Source organism: Alosa alosa, chromosome 2, assembly GCF_017589495.1.
Source record: "Alosa alosa isolate M-15738 ecotype Scorff River chromosome 2, AALO_Geno_1.1, whole genome shotgun sequence".
In the NCBI taxonomy this organism is placed as follows: Eukaryota; Metazoa; Chordata; class Actinopteri; order Clupeiformes; family Clupeidae; genus Alosa; species Alosa alosa.
In genome coordinates, this window is record NC_063190.1 from 14205114 (window position 1) to 14222424 (window position 17311).

General features: G+C 44.0%; 1 protein-coding gene across 1 annotated transcript in view; it reads right to left on the reverse strand.

Moving 5' to 3' along the window:
* The window catches only part of klhl13 (kelch-like family member 13), a gene marked incomplete in the record, with an annotated part of 49098 nt that extends 38133 nt beyond the window's left edge, over positions 1-10965 (reverse strand). Inside the window, 1 exon segment of the mRNA XM_048233360.1 lies at positions 10064-10965. Within this exon segment, the coding sequence (XP_048089317.1) occupies positions 10064-10161 (98 nt within the window).
* Between the last annotated feature and the right edge of the window lie 6346 nt (positions 10966-17311).

The window sequence follows — 17311 nt, forward strand, 5'->3', positions numbered from 1 at the left end:
AAAATGGATCAGTATGACACTTGGGAAGAAGTCAGTGTTGTTGATAAAAAGGCCCTTTATCAGATCCACAGACACTGATATGCTCATTCTGCTCCCCACTCTTTTGCATTGTATTTACTAGCAGTACTACAATACAGTAATTGCTTTGCTTTGGCTGTATATAAAGGCAGGAGAAAGGGACAAGAAAAAGCGAGTGAGAGGGAGAGAGAAATATACATATAAAAAAGCATGAGCAGAGGAGAATAGCATGAGCAGAGAGGAGAAGAGCATGAGCAGAGCAGGAGAAGAGCATGAGCAGAGAGGAGGAAGAAGGAAAAGAACATGAGCAGAACAGAGGAGAAGGAAACATGAGAGAGAGCATGAGCAGAGAGGAGAAGAGCATGAGAAGAGCATGAGCAGAGAGGAGAAGAGCATGAGCAGAGAGGAGAAGAGCATGAGCAGAGAGGAGAAGAGCATGAGCAGAGAGGAGAAGAGCAGGAGAAGAGCATGAGCAGAGAGGAGAAGAGCATGAGCAGAGAGGAGAAGAGCATGAGCAGAGAGGAGAAGAGCATGAGAAGAGAGGAGAAGAGCATGAGCAGAGAGGAGAAGAGCATGAGCAGAGCAGGAAGAGCATGAGCAGAGAGGAGAAGAGATTGAGCAGAGAGGAGAAGAGATTGAGAAGAGATTGAGCAGAGAGGAGAAGAGCATGAGCAGAGAGGAGAAGAGCATGAGAAGAGCATGAGCAGAGAGGAGAAGAGCATGAGCAGAGAGGAGAAGAGCAGGAGAAGAGCATGAGCAGAGAGGAGAAGAGCATGAGCAGAGAGGAGAAGAGCATGAGCAGAGAGGAGAAGCATAGGAGAAAATATGAGTGAGGAGAAGAGCATGAGCAGAGAGGAGAATATGGAAGGAAAATGAGTGAGAGAAGAGTATGAGCAGAGAGGAGAAGAGCAGGAGAAGAGCATAGCAGAGAGGAGAAGAGTGAAGGAGCAGAGAAAGGAGGAAAGCGGCTATAGAAGAGCTCTATAGATAAAGGGCAATATCGTCGGCTCAGGAAAAGCTCGTCGAGGCGGCTATCGTCGAAGAAAAAGCTCAGGAAAACCGTCAAAGAGCGATAGAAAGAAGCTCAGGCAAACTCGTCAGGCAGCTCGTCGAAGGCGGCTCGTCAAAGCTCGGCAGCTCCTCGACTACATGAGCAGAGAGGAGGAAGAGCAGGAGAAAGACGGAGCAGAGAGGGGAAGAAAGAACAGGAGCACATGAGAACAGCAGAGAGGAGAAGAGCAGGAGAAGAGCATGAGCAGAGAGGAGAAGAGCATGAGCAGAGAGGAGAAGAGCAGGAGAAGAGCATGAGCAGAGAGGAGAAGAGCATGAGCAGAGCAGGAGAAGAGCATGAGCAGAGGAGAAGAGGAGAGAAGGAGAAGAGCATGAGCAGAGAGAAAAGAGATTGAGCAAAGAGAACAGCATGAGCAGCTGTTTGGCAGTCAATGAGCCACCAGCTGTGCTTCATCGGAGGTAGCCCAAAGCTAACAGGAGTCATCAGGCTTTACTCCCAGCGTAAGGGCACAGGGGGTAGTCATGAGATGGACGCTTTTGTCATTACATTTTCTTCCAGCCATATTAGGCGGACGAGAGTCTGCTGCTGGACGCCGCCGAGGCTCAGCCTGCTCAATGCACAGGAAGCACCAGAAGCAGGTGCCTCCTGCACCTTCATGCTAAACCAGCAAAAGCGCTTCAAGAGCTGCTCTATTTAACTGCTCTAGGAGCACCAAGCCCTCCTCAGAGATGACCATCGCAAAAGACGCAAATAAAGAACAAGGGAGACGGAGGAAAAGGGAAAAAATGAAAGATTGAGGATCAGACACAATCAGGCTGCTCTTTGTCTCCGTATGTTATTCAGTTTGCAAGGGTAAACAACACAAATGTGTGTGTGTGTGTGTGTGTGTGTGTGTGTATGTGTGTGCGTGTGTGTGTGTGACGGCCAATTCTGCTCGTTTGTTACAGTTGTGAAGTGTCGCAGCCAGCCATGAAATTAATATGGTGGGTGCTTTTTGGGCCCCTCATGGTGATTACAAAAGAAGAGGATTGAGGCTTAGATGTGGGAACCCCACCCGCCACCACCAATCCCACCCCTCTCCAGTGCATGTCTTCATATGTTTGTGAAAGCAGCTTGATCAACCGGACTAATTTAGTGAACAGCAGTTTGTGTGTGTGCTTGCGTGCGTGCGTCTGAGTGAGAGATGGTTTAGAGCATCTGAGTGAGCATTGGGTTAAAAGGTCAAATCATTATTAAAGCATCAAAAACAAAGGCATCAGTAAAATCAAGACACAATGCACGCTAAAGGCTAACACAAAGTCCCAATACCATGATAATTATAACTATATTTACTATACATAACTATATTTCCTCATCGTCCTCAAGGTTAACAAATCGAAAAATGCTTAAGGACGAGGTAAAGTGTGTGTGTGTGTGTGTGTGTGTGTGTGTGTGTGTGTGTGTATACACACACGAGCACAACTGTGACTGCACATACAGCGAATTCAGCAGGCCTAGTGTGTGTGTGTGTGTACACACGTGCACATCTGTGGCTGCACACACACTTGGTAATGTGTGTGTGTGTGTGTGTGTGTGTGTGTGTGTGTGTGCGTGCGTGCGTGCGTGCGTGCGTGCGTGCGTGCGTGTCTGCACGTGTGCATGTGGTCTTTGGATAGATAGCAGTAATGGCCTTGAGATGGGAACAGGGGGCCCACTCCCCTTCTTTGCCTTGGGGTAACAGTCAAGGGCTTCTCTAAAGTCCTTATCATCATCATCATCACCACCACCATCGCTCTTAAGTAAAATTGGACTTTTCCGTTTCCTCTTGTTGCAACGAGATTAAACATCACACTCGTCAGGGGGAGAAAGGAGGAAGAATGGAAAGGAGAGAGAAAGAGAGAGAGAAAGAGAGAGAGAAATAGAGAGATGAAGGGAAAGGGCAAAGATGCAGGGAGCAAGGAGGAAAATAGAATGAGAAATGGTTAGACTAATAGAAAGGAGGGAGAGACATGCGCAGAGATGTGAGAGAGGGAGAAACTAGAGGGAGAAAAGAGGGGATCGTGACAAATCAGCTGTCATCTTCCTTTCTTCCACCTTGACGGCAGGTTAAAAAAAGACTCGATGGAGCAATGAATGGAGTCACAACAGAGGAGACCTACTCAACAAAAAAAGACAGATAAGAGAAAAGAAAGAAAGAGGGAAATAAATAGGAAGAGAGAAATGTGAACATGAGACCGAAAAGTAAGAAGTAAGAGAAAGAGTTACTCAAAGACAGGGAGAAAATGAAGACAGACATGGAAAGGGGAGAGAGAGAGAGAGAGAGAGAGAGAGGGAGAGAGAGAGAGAAAGAAAGAGAGAGAGGGATTGCATTTCCTATTCAGTAATCCTTTTACCTCCCAAATCTAGTAAAAGGTAAAAAAAAAGAGAAATGGAAATGTCAAACTGGAAAGAGAACTGTCAAGTAACAGCACAAATGAACTCTTGGCAAAATGTTTGCAGACGGGAAATGACGTTTGGATGGCACAGCAGTCACTCAGTGCAGAGGGCTGGGTAGGGTGGGGGTGGGAAGAGATGGGACAGGACAGCTCTCAGACAAGTGATTTGATATAGAGGTCAGGAAAGTGCATTTCATATAAAAACGCTTCCCAAAACCCCTGTGTGATTCAGCAGAACAGAGCCAACTGTCACAGCGATTCTTATCCACTGTCAAGATGCAACACTGCACGAAAGGGAAAAAAAAAAATATATACAATGCAGTGGATATGGGGGATGGGGAGTCTTTGATGTGTTACATTCTGTGAATTATTGCTCGATTTTACCTTGTCAATGTAGACATTGTTTGTTGTTTCCATCGAAATGAAAATGCATCGAACATCCAAAAAAAGGAAATAGCCTACAGTACAATTCAGACAAAACGCTTTCATCCAGGAATTGCTGCTTGGACAAAACATTGTCGCCCAGGAGGTACAGTTTTACAAAAGTACCATCTTCAAGGAAGATTCAAGGAAGGAACATTCCTAGCCTTTAATGCAGCTCTAATGCTACAGGCTAACAAAGAAAAAGTGTCTTTGTGACTTGTAATGCAGCCTACTTTACAGTCTTCTACTTAACCGTCTTCAAGACAAGCATGCTCATACACTCTTATACCATGAATACACACACAAGCACAGATTTATGGTTATGCAGACACACACAAACACACACGCACACACACAAACCCTGAGGATTTTGACCGTCATGCCTGTCTGGTCGTCTTAAGGGTCCGCAACGATGATGCAGCCAATTCCTCCCCCCTGCGTAACCTTCAGGAAGCACAGGAAGGTCAGAGAAAGCCTCCTGGTCTGAATGCTCGCAGACAAAAAGGGACACAGGTGCAAAGAGAAAATCCAGACAGGTGTGAGGAGAAGATAAAAAAAAAAATGAGAGAAAGAAGGAGAAAGAGAACATCAGGGTGCCACTGCTGTAGCTGTAGTTTTAACAGCCCCATAGACGGGTTTGTGCATGTTAACCTAAGGGGACAGAGGGGTTGAGAGAGAGAGAGAGAAATAATTTATAATTAAGGGAGACTTGAGCGAGTGCTGGCTGACAGGTTATTAATATTCACACTGATTAAGGGTGAGTGCTCCATCATGGCTGCATTTGGTTTTTTCTATATAAATATTGCAACGAACAAACTGTTATTGTTCTGTTTTTTTTTCTATCTGTCTGGGGGAAGAGATGGGTGGTACTTTTAAATTTACAAACAGACACCGTGAGATTTAAAGAGGGAGATGTGAAAAAATATCAATATGGCGTTGAAGACAGCCGGATATGAACTAAAACTATAAGTGGTACTGTAGTTGTTAAACCAAAAAAGTTCTTCCTTCACTCTGTTTCTCAGCACTTGTTGCCTACAACTAGCTAAATGGTGCTTACAACAGGGTCTCCTAACTCACTTTGGCTTAGATAGTTATGTCACTTTGCAGGTCGCTTTGGATAAAAGCATCTTCAAATGTCACATGTGCCTTCATATGAATCTCCACACTGAGTAAAGCAGATGGGAGCACTTAGGACACTGGGAGACTTCTGGTACTGGTCTGGCTCTCTGTGGCTACATCTACATTATGTCGGATACAAATGTATCCAACACACTTTTGTTACGATTTGCCCTCCCTTCCACATTAGACCATCAGATCAGCATATCCGAAGTGGAGCAATTTGGATCCGCTGGAGATCCTGAACTCATTTTGCTTCCCAGCCGTATCGGACGACTGTGGACTGTGTGTCTGTAGTGTGTTGCGGAACCATCTGAAAACAGATGACGTACAAGCCCATGTTCCCTTCCCTGATTCGTTGTGCTCGTTTCACGTGATGATGGCCATGCTGCTTTGTTTTCGTGAGAAGTAGCCTTTTATTCATTTGACAGCCATACAGTAAATGGCAACAGATTATATGCAATTTAAAGACACTATATTGAACTGTGTAGGCTATGTGAAAAATAAATCTCTCTTGATCATTAGGAGCACTGTGTAGGCTATGTTATAATGTCCGTAACACGAGGTAGGCTATTTTATTTGTTTGTCGTTAGTCGACAAAGCTACCTGGCATTCTGTGTAAACTATAGGCCTATTCCACTGCGACCAATAGGCACATGTAAAGAAGCAACAATCTAAATCGGGGATGGGCAACTGGTGGCCTGCGGGCCGCATGCGGCCCCCCTCCTCACTCAGTGCAGCCCGCGGATCAATTTTGAAATGTCATTAAAATGTTCGTTTTTACCACATCTAAACATCCTTATTGTAATGATACGGTCCACCGATAGGGGCGCTTCCTATATAAATAATCCCAGCGGAGTCAAGCTGTCTTCACTACAGCCAGCGAGCGAGGAAGTAGTAGTGTTGTAGTAGTTTAAAATTTACTTGCCAAAATGCATTAATACAAATACTGTATACAGCATTGGTGTTTATTGAGTTATTAGCGTTTTCCATTACTACTTGCTTGAGTGGTTGTCTCAATACCCATTTTTTAATTTCCTGATTGGTCATGGAAATTCAGGATTTTTGTCAGGGAAAAGTCATGGAATTTTACATTTACTTAGAGTGGGAACCCTGGTAAAGATACACTAACAACAGAGCCTTTTTACAAGAGCTATTACCCATCACAGTGGAAAAAAGGTGTATTGTGAATGTGTAATATTTTTTAGTTTACTTCAAGTTCATTGGTGAACAGAAGTAACATTAAAAATGCATTTGAGTATAGAAAATATTAAATTGATGCATGTTGGTTTAATAAACCGTACAGCCATAGGCTATACTGATTCCTGATTTCCCAGTGGTGGACGTGCACGGTCACATTTGGCCCTCTGACACCGACAAGAAAATTTTGTGGCCCTCTCCATCATCAAAGTTGCCCATCCCTGATCTAAATGTCTAAGTTGATTTCATTGTTGTTCTTTATACAATGACTGAAAGTGAGTGGGAGCAAAAACTTCTGACAGTAATATGTTTTTTGCAGCATGGTCACATGAAATTCACAACCCAATTATACAGATTATAATACTATGCGATAGCCTAGCTCACTGGGGTACATTGTGTACTGCCAAGTCGCAGCATGCTCATTAAGAAGCTAACTTTAAACATAGCCTAATTATTAGTGTTCGTTTGTCGTTCGTTGACAAATACCTGGCATTATAATGTGAATTTCTATAATGCCTTCTTTTGCACCCAGGCAGTAGCCTAAACATCCATTTCCCCCCAGTTATCAGATTTTATCTAATGGTTATTTATTCCCTTGTATCCATACTTATTGACTATGCGTTTGTCATAATTTTCAAGGATTTTTAAGGCTTCCCAACTGATAGGCTACAGTGTTTGTGGACGCAGATCGGATTTGATCCGGAACCCCGTATGGAAACTGAATCGGTGTAGTGTAGCAGAGGCCTGTGACTCTGTCTCTCCCTTCCTCCAGACAAGAGCGTGGTCAGGGTAGAGCATGGACACTATGGTGTGTGTGTGCGAGTGTGTGTGTGTGTGTGTGTGTGTGTGTGTGTGTGTGTGTGTGTGTGTGTGTGTGTATGTGTGGCTATGCCCACCCCCTTCCCTTTTACCAGACCCCAAACACAGTTTTTGTCAGGGAAGAGGAGTATGATTGCTTGATTAATACACAGCATATAACCACACATACTGTACACACACACTGTACACACACACCTCATCTCAAATGCACACACCAACAGGGAGCACAATCTCATTTCACTGTGACCCACCCCCACACCTCTGAATAATCCTCACCTTTCCTGTAGCGCTGCAAAAATAATCCTGACTGTGCCACACAATGTCTCACTCAAATCCCAGGCATACACACTCACTCACACACAAACAAACACACACAGTATATGAGAGGCCAGGCTGGAGGATATTTCAGGGTGCTGGTCCTTCTAAAGCCACCACTTCCACATCCTGTTCTGCTCACTGTTGTAAAAAATGACCAAATCAACACAGAGGAAAAATGCAAGTATATAAACACAGATGCACACACACACTCACACACACACACACACACAACTGACAGCTAAATTTTCTTTCAAAGCATGGCGCTTCCTCTCCCTCTGCAAACAGTGAGGAACCACAGCAAACCTATAATCAGACGCTCGCCATAAAACCCGGCTAAAGACACGGTGCACAATGCCGAGGGGCCAAAATAGCAACAGGGCAGGGTCACTTTCACATTCTGCCGCTCGGCTCGGCTCGGCTCAGCTGAGCCCGGCCAGGGAAGGGCACTTTAACAGCCTTTACAGTTCAGTGTGACAACACGACAAGAGGATCTGAGACAAAGAGCCCTAAGCAGCCTAACAGAGCTGTGACCCCGATGTGCCGGGACCATCAAGTGTTCCTGTCAGCCTACAAAAAAAGTAACAACTACATAGGATGAGGAAAATCTGTTATATAGGTGATCATGGATGACCTGACGTTTGGATAACAGAACATTTAATGGACTTTGAGGTTGCCACACATAGTGACATACACCACACATAGCAATAGTGTGATCCAATTTCCTTTTGGCTAGACTGCTAAAACTGACAAGTTTGTAGAAGTCTTTCTTTAAGCCACACATTGAGACTTTTCTTAACAGGACAGGACAGGACCTCAAAGGACAAACTGCCAGTACGACTTTTAAATGCATGGTTGTGTTGGTCAAAGCCCAGTGGTTTAGTTCCATGACTCTCGTTGCCAAGCGAGCATATCCCAGCATTCTGATGAGCATTAGCTTTGTAAAATCATGGTTGTCCTTAGCGTAGTACAACTAAATTAAAGCTATGCTAGACATATTTATTCAACATGTTACTACTTTCTGCACCTCCACTGATCCACCAATATGTAACAGTCTATAAAGATACAGCCTAAACTTTACACCATACCTGGCGAATTGGTATGCAGGTAAATATAGTCAAATATTGGGGATACATAAAAGTTTACTGATGTTCTAAAGAGCGTGTTGGAATAGGTATGTGGAAAATGATTGTGATGTGGTATACAATTTCAACTGAATAAAGAAGAGAATATCTGAATGCTTTGATCATTTGCTTTAATGTGTATGTTTTTTTGTAAATATTAATCATGCTAAGTGAAAATGAATAACTATAATAATGCTTTTTGGGGGAAGGGTGGGGCGCCACAGAGCAATTCTGCTGATGGCATCCAAATGCCCAGTAGTGAGAAAAAACAGAGAGATAAGAGCTTTACTAAGAGGCATTTGTGATTCCTATAATGATCGTACATGGTTTTTTTTTAATTGCCTTCTTATATATATATATATATATATATATATATATATATATATATATATATATATATAGCCTTACTGTATCTACCTAAACAATGCGAGTTCGGGCATTTCCGACTAACCTGCCCATCACCATCAGGAATTTTGACATTTTGTGAGCAATGTTAAGATTTAGCAGTCTAGGTTATGAAGCTATTTAAAACACCCCTTTCCAGTTTTTCACAAAAATGGGCCGTATTCATTCCGTGTAGGTTGGAGTCAAGGGAGGGGAAAGAGAGAGAGAGAGACACACACTGAAGTGAGGATCAAAGATCAGCATGTGCCCTGGGTTTGACCTAGAACTGTCAAAGTATTTATCCAGCTGATCTTCAGATTCATTAATCCACATGCCTGTTTAAAGCAAGAGGACAACACAAATGCAAGAGAGAATGAGAACGTCAGAGACTCCCCTAGACATATTTCTAGGAATACTGCAGGAATAGCTACACCATTCAAACTGTAAGACAATAGACGCACATATAAAAACAAACTCATGTATCCATATAGCGACGAACACAAATACTCTATCTGGATTCATCTATAAATATGCCTATCCTGTTTTATTTACCCTTAATCGTTGTAAGCGATCGTTTTTGGCCTGCGCATTAGGGATCTAATAAAGTTCCGTACTTCCAAGAACAGGGATACCGGAAAGGCGCTCACGGGCATGCGAATAGGCATACAAGCCCGTCTGTACCTTGCGCTTCCTGTTTTAGAAAAGGGGAAAGATTAAAATTTTGAGAAGCCACAAAAACCACTGGAAGTCACGACAGATAAAACACCCCGGACAAAAGACAGGCTCCTCTCGAGCAAACGCAAAGACACGTACACCGTGGAAGCGCATAAACATGGACCCGAGGAGGAGAGGAGAGCATCCGAGTCAGAGAGAGAAAGAGGAGAGAAAGAGAGGGGGAGAGTATATGCTAAGTACCACGACGGGAACGCTTACAAAATCACATACACACGGAGCCACTAGACACATCTAACAGAAAAGAATTTCACCGTACAGCCCTGGATCAAATAACATTGGATCCATCCATGCGCAAAACACCAGCACACAACAACCTCCGAGGTCCAATAAAACCGAGGAAAAGAGGGAGGGGAGAGGAGAGGATAGCGGTGACACAAAAAAGCAAACAGACGGAAACATTAAACCGAAAGAGACGTAAACAATGTAAAATCCTATCCATAACAGGTTCATATCATGCTACCTCCACAACAACAACCACCGTGCATGGTTTCGCTCGTACTTACATGTAGGCTGGCGAGAGTGGAGAGGACCTGGAGGTTTTAAGGACGGGCACTGGGAATTTCCAGCTGACGGGAGAACCGCTTTTCCATTTCAACGGCATGTTGTCACCACCGAAAGGCTACAGCTGCGATAACGACGGCAAACTGCGATTCCATGAACAGAGCAGCAGCGAGGGCGTCCATTCCACACTACCCACACCGAGAGCGGAGGGGGGGAGGATGGCAGGACGCAGCCAGCAACAGCAATGGAGGTAGCGGTAGCAGCAGCAGGAGCCGAGCAAGTTAAAGGTTAACAGCTCAGGCTAACGACAGTCTAAAGCTAATATCACTGCCACCCGCAACGCGAAATCGATGCCTCCTTTTCTGCCCGCAGCGAGATACGTGAAGGCTGTGTGGTATACTTCCTGAGAGGATGGGGGGGAAGAGAAGGCGCCTGCGTTCCTGTCAGATGTGCAGAGGCGCAGCGATGCTACTGCCCTGGCAGCTCAACAGTAGTGGCACCTTGTTAAAAAGCCCAGCAGCCTGCAGTGCCGGGTTGTTATAGGAAGAACTGGGAAGGAGGGAGGAGTGAAAGGGAGAGCAAGAATGACACGGAAAAAAAGACTGCGCAGGCACAGCGACTGATTTTCAGTTCAAATATATCTAGCGAAAGGAACGCAATGAATCATTACTAGACCTATAAAATCCAGAAACTTGCTACAAAAAAAGCTCTGAAATACATGCGATATGAACTAATCTAGACGAGCTGGTAAGTCAGTTGCTCCGAGGTCATGAGTGGTGGTGGCGGATGACTTCAGACGCACTTCGCACCCGGCAGCGAACTCAGTCGGGGCAATAACTACCATAGCTTCGCCCACGGCATCACGGCGGATTCGGGACTTGGAGCGCAGAATCTGCTGCCAGCGTTTTTCCGCCGTTGTCAGGTCAACTGCATCTCCGAGCAAGTCGAGTGCGGGACTGTCAAACCCAGGAACAGTGCTCGTTTTAGCGATTACGACCCAGCCCATCCACAGAGCTGTCAAGCAGTCAGAGAGGATGCCATCTCCTAGGCACGCACTGTACAATTCGCACCAGAATTCTCCTGTTTCGTCGTATAGACTACAAAAACTGCTCGCCCCCTATGGCCAGTGCATATTTGGGTCATAAACAGAATTTTGGCCTACATTTTTCAAAGCAATTTGGTAGACTCCAGCATTACTGAAAATATGTGTTGCCTCCATCTCTTTTGTTGTGCATTATCAAAGCCTCAAAAGAATGTGTTGTGTAATAGGTGACTGAATACAGCAATTGTGGCCAGTCAGTTATTGTGGGTTACAAGGCAATTCTCTAAAATCATACACACAAGCAAAACGGGGAGAGTTTGGGTGCTTGTGACAGACAATTAATTCTACAGAAATAATGCCAAGCCAGTAAATGTGATCTGACATTTTAACTATCTGTTAACTATGAATTAGGGGTCGACCAATTATCGGCCTGGCCGATTATTAGGGCCGATATTTAGCATTTTTATAATAATCGGTATCGGTCATTTTTTCCACCGATAAGCTGATATTGAAACGGATAAAGAAGGAAACGCACTATTTTGTCTGTAAAGCGTCTCACACTCCCTGCATTTACTACTCTGTGGTCAAGAACATTGTCCCGCCCACTACACCTTCTGATTTGTTAGTTAGCACGAATGCAGCCAATCAGGATCGAAGACTGAACACAGACAAAGTTTAGGATTCTCACTGAGGCAGACTGGGCTTCAGCTGTATAGCCTATGGAGCTATTTTCCGAAGGTAAGGAAGGTAGCCTACATTGCTGAAGTTGCAGTGAATCACAATCATCTACACTGAAGTTACAAAAACACCACTTTGTAAGCTATTGTCTCTTTGATCCGGATCAATAATTAAAAGCACCCACTTCCTTCATTTAGCGAATTCCCGATTAATGCACGTTACTGATGCTGTTTACTAGTTAGCCCACAAACTCGGGTGCTGCGCGTCGGGAGTTCTCTGCCTCCTCCTCGCTCGTTAATTGTGAATAACGGGACACCTCGGCAGACATAGTACAGACAAGTCCTAAATTATGCGATAGCGAACGTCAAAAAGTCTAATTGCTCCTTTTTGAAACGGACTGTTAGAAAAGATTACATGCACCAAGGGCCAACCGTAATTTAATCCGACCTGAACAAAATCGCGTCATGAGCTGGCTATTAACGTGCCTTTTAGGCTCTCAAAAGTGTAGATTATAGACTACACATGGACACAAATTGCATGCTTAAATAGCCTAAGAACTATTTTAAAACTGTTTTGTTAAACTATTCAACCGTAACACTTGCCATCACGCATGCACCTCTTCCTCTCCCTCTCTCGTGCACTCACACACACGATGGCAAAGCATCCTCTTTGTAACAGGTCCCTTAACAAGCACAAGTGATGCAAGTTGATAGACAATTGTGTGTCAAAAGAAGAAAGAAAAGTTTGCATAATTAAATTATATTTAATTAAATTTTTGCAGCATATAGCCTTTACTATCTACCCCCCTTTTTGACAACTGACATATCGGTTTTACATATCGGTTATCGGCCTCCTGTTTTGGTAATAATTGATATCGGTATCGGCCCTGAAAAAAACATATCGGTAGATCCCTACTATGAATGTCCCAAGGCAGTTGACAGGCCCAAAGAGGCAAGGACAAAAAACAGCATTCAACCAGAATTCAAAGGCTGCTGGCATATAAAGTCCAGTAGCGTTCTAAACCAAAAGATATGTGCAAACAGACCTGATCAATCTATCCTACCAACTCAAACATCTTCACACAGGGACAACTATGGGGCTCAAAAACATCAGATCTCCACTTCCTCCAGGCATTCTCCACACCACATCAGTCAGCCAATTGGACAGCACTTTTCCCGATCACCCACCAATCACATGCCAGCGTCATCCCCACATCTGACCCCGCCTTCTCGTCATCTTGGAAAAACCCAACCTCTCGCCTTGCATTAATCACTATCCACCAAAAACAATGGGGGGAAAAAACACCACTTCAATCTTTTTTTTCCTCCTGTGCTTTTTCAGGGCACAATGAAGAATCATTTCTCGGTGGTAATGGTGGCCGCAATGGTAGGGCTTTGGGGAGAGAGCGATAGCAGTGGAGGGCTCCCTCTTTTGTGTGAGTGGGGGGGCGAGGGGGGTCTGGTGTGATAAAGGGCGGGTGGGTGTGCAGACAAAGGCCATCCGAGGGGATTTATCCTCTTTTGTCTACAGGCAGAAGGGCTGAGTGGGGCCAGATTAGAGCCCATTAAATCGACAAATGAACTACAATGATTCATATTTCACTGTGTGTGTGTGTGAAGTGGGGGTCTCTGTGTTTGTGCGTGTGTGGGGATGGGTGTGCGTAGGGTGTGTGTGTGTGTGTGTGTGTGTGTTTGTGGGGGAGGGGCTGAGTGTATGCATGCGTGCGTGTGTGTGTGTGTGTGTGTCTGGGTGCAGTTGAGCAATTTGAAAGTATACAAGCCATTGTGTGTGGGTGTGCGTCTTTTCAAAGAGTGCAACAGTACATTGAGATGGCCACTTTGACCACTCACGGAGAACATGGGCCAATTAAACATACAGAGAGATTAAGAGGGCATACCCATGTGCCACAATAAACAGCAACAAACAATCACGCAAACACACACACATCTACAAGTGACTATGCACTCCCCTACAGTTCTGCAACCAATAGTCTATACATCCCACAGATTTAAGGATTTTGAGGGCTACGACAGCAGAATAGCATAATAAAGGATAATGCTTAATTACCAGCATTGCAAACGTCACTGACAGCATTCAAAATATATCAATTTATTCAAACCATTCCTATTGTCACCGTCAGAGTTGAAGCTGTCATTTATCCTCATCCGACATTCATTACCTCCCACACATTCATACCATCACACACGCACACGAACGCATGGACACAGAAATAAACACCCAGAGCGTGGAATTGGAGGAGCCAACAGAGTGATGGATTCAGCTCTGGGTAGTGCGAGCTGCTGCCGCCTGCACACCATGCTCCCTGAGCAGATCTTCCTTTGACTCATGCAGGAGGGGAAAGAAGCCGGGCCAATCACTAGGGGCGTGCTGCGCACACACGTTCTGTATGCAGACTGGTTGAGTTGTAGAATCAGGGGCATAATAATAACATAAGGGCAACATAATAATCCTAAACAAGACATTTGTTCCTCAGTCAACCCAACACAAATAACTTGAGGACACAAAATATAGTGTGCAGTGTGTTTATATTACATAAACACACTGCTTTACAGTAAGGTAGTGATGGGCAAATGAAGCTTCGGTGAACCACTAAACCACAGCAGTGTGAAGCTAGCAACAAATAAACCCCAGTAGATCTGCAGCACCGGTTTGGGGACATTAGCTTGGCTAGCAGAGTATTGCTGAATGCCTTACTGTAGTGATGGGCAAATTAAGCTTTGGTGAACCACTGAACCACAGCAGTGTGAACCTAGCAACACTAGCTGAAAAGCAAAAAGATGGCTGCCACATGTAGATTTTTCAACATAAAAGTCCTTACCCAAACCAGTAACCAAAAATATTGGTTTGCTACGGACTTTTATGTTGAAAAATGTATGTGTGGCAGCCATCTTTTTGCTTTTCAGCTAGTGTTGCTAGGTTCACACTGCTGTGGTTCAGTGGTTCACCAAAGCTTAATTTGCCCATCACTACAGTAAGGCATTCAGCAATACTCTGCTAGCCAAGCTAATGTCCCCAAACCGGTGCTGCAGATCTACTGGGGTTTATTTGAACTGGGATTGAGTTTGGGCATGTGACCACAATAATCACACTTTATTTGACAGCAGTAATAGCTTAACGTGAGACTGTTTAATGTTTTAAAAGGGGTTCATTGACATGACACTAGATAAGTACAGACACTGAGCAGTATTATTGGCAATGTACGGTATATAAGTACTGACCCTTTTGGGTATATGTAGGCGGGTATGTATATACATGTAAAGGTAAGTGTATGCATGCATATGCAAACACACTGTATTTGTTTGTTACTCTTAAAAATGTGAGAATGGGGGGACACAAATAGTTTCTGTCTCTGGACTGCTGACAAAATACCATCACTCTTGTAGATCTTAACATCAAGGTCGATACGCTTATTGAAAAGCATGGTAACTACCTTACTTGGCTTGTGGGAAAAGAAAATATCAAGATCTGGTCCATTAGCTAACATGCTGGGTCCACAGTGATCCAAGAGTGGCAAAATCGAGATGAAAAATTCATGCCGTCCAATTATAGCTTTTAATTAAAGAGACAGATTTCATAACGCAGTCTGTTTAGGCACACCTCCCTCTCTACATCCTTTTACCACTATTTGCAATTCCAATGATTCATTAAAAATCATAAAGCAACCCCTCCACCACCTCACCACATCCCTTTATCCTCCCCGCTCAAAAACAAAGAAACATCTGAACATGACAAACCGCATCCTTCCATGCAATCAAGTTCAGACGGTTCACTTTGATTTTTTCAAAGGAAGGGCCCCCGTGCCAAATCCAGGCAATCACTCTGAAACCGCAGCAGGCTAATGCGATGTGATGGAGATGGTATTGACTGCTAAGATATGCAGCACCAAAATGGTCCATGACCTGTAAGTCTATGGTAAACTTAGAGCAGATAAAAGAAGCATCATCGCATTAAAGCAAGCCACACAGATCCCTTAGGCAAAGCTTCTAAACGAAGCCCGTAACTAGCCCAAATTAATGTATTAGCACGAATGCAGTTAACCGCATGCTATAACCACATGGTAACCACATGTTCTCAGGCAACACTAACTGCCTACTAAGGCACCCAAAGGACAAAGACGTTGCCCAATGTATCCAATGGCAGCTAAATGCCAACATTTTCAGCAAAGCCCATACCACCTTATCCTCAAGCCTCCGTGTTACTAGATATTTTTGGCAGCTCTCTCCTGTTTGCCAGCATCACTTACCTAATTATGCATCTTAAAAACATGAGTGTGCTAAACAGAAACAAATATTACAACAAAATGAAAGCACACATTAACAGAAATTGCTCTATGTAGTACAGTGGACATTCAAAAGATGTACAGTCCCATAGGTTTGTTCACTCACTATACTTATTCTCCAAGGTAAACGTATGCTCCTGACATGAAACGCCATCACAAAAGGTCTTTGAGAACATAACATGCAATTTTTAGTAATTACACAAGGCCATTAAAACCAGTAGTCAAACACGCAAGGAGAACAGGCCAAAAGTGACATTCACACGATATATAAGACAGCAGATAAACCTCAGGTGTCCATTAGCCTCTATTGCCCTTGCTCCTTATAACATGATGTAATGGTCTCAGTTTCTTAAAAGCAAGCAGGTTACCTTCTGATGAAGGGGGGTCAGCCATTACACTTTGCACTGGACATACCTGTGAATTTGTTCTTCATCAGCCTGGGCTGAAAAGAATTCTTCATAAAAAAAAGGAGTTAAAAACATGGATGGGAGCAAATGAGAGCTGAGAAATTCGCCGGAATAACCTGCAAGACACCACAAGACAAATGGGCCCATTTTCCGCCTTGCAACAGACACCTCAATTAGCGCGCTAATCAGTATACAAATGAACAACCAGAGGCGAGTCTAACAAGTTAAGGCCAAATCCAAATCAATGGAGTCCACAGCCAACTGCAAATGGCCTGTGCTCCATCTGAAAGACGGCATCCATTAAGATGGTCCTGATAATGTGTGGAAAGAGACCAGGCAAAAGACCTACTCTTCTGTTCCTCCCATAGACAGACTCCGTCTATACACTTCAGGCTGCAAACCTATGAACTAGCATGCAGGGTACATAAATAACAGGCAAGAGACGCGCTGACAATAGCATTCATTACCGTTATACATCACCGTGGTTGGCAAGGGAGGAATATGTGAACATCCTGTTTTCCTGTAGTATTTTTATATCAATATGTGAGATCATTTCGGACACGAGACAGAGCTCTTAAGCTTGACAATGGCGCTTAGTGAATGACCGGTGTTGACTAAAGTGAAACAAGACAAAATTATCTGAATATTGAATATCACCAGGCAGGCTGTTTCAGATAGGACACACTAATACTATTAGCCAAACTACAGTGCACATATTTTTAACTTGGGTGGTTGGGACTGACTCTCTAAAGTTAGTGACTTCCACTCCTCTTTGTGGTGTGAATGGAACGTTCACATTCTTTTCCAAAATAGATGCGAGTGA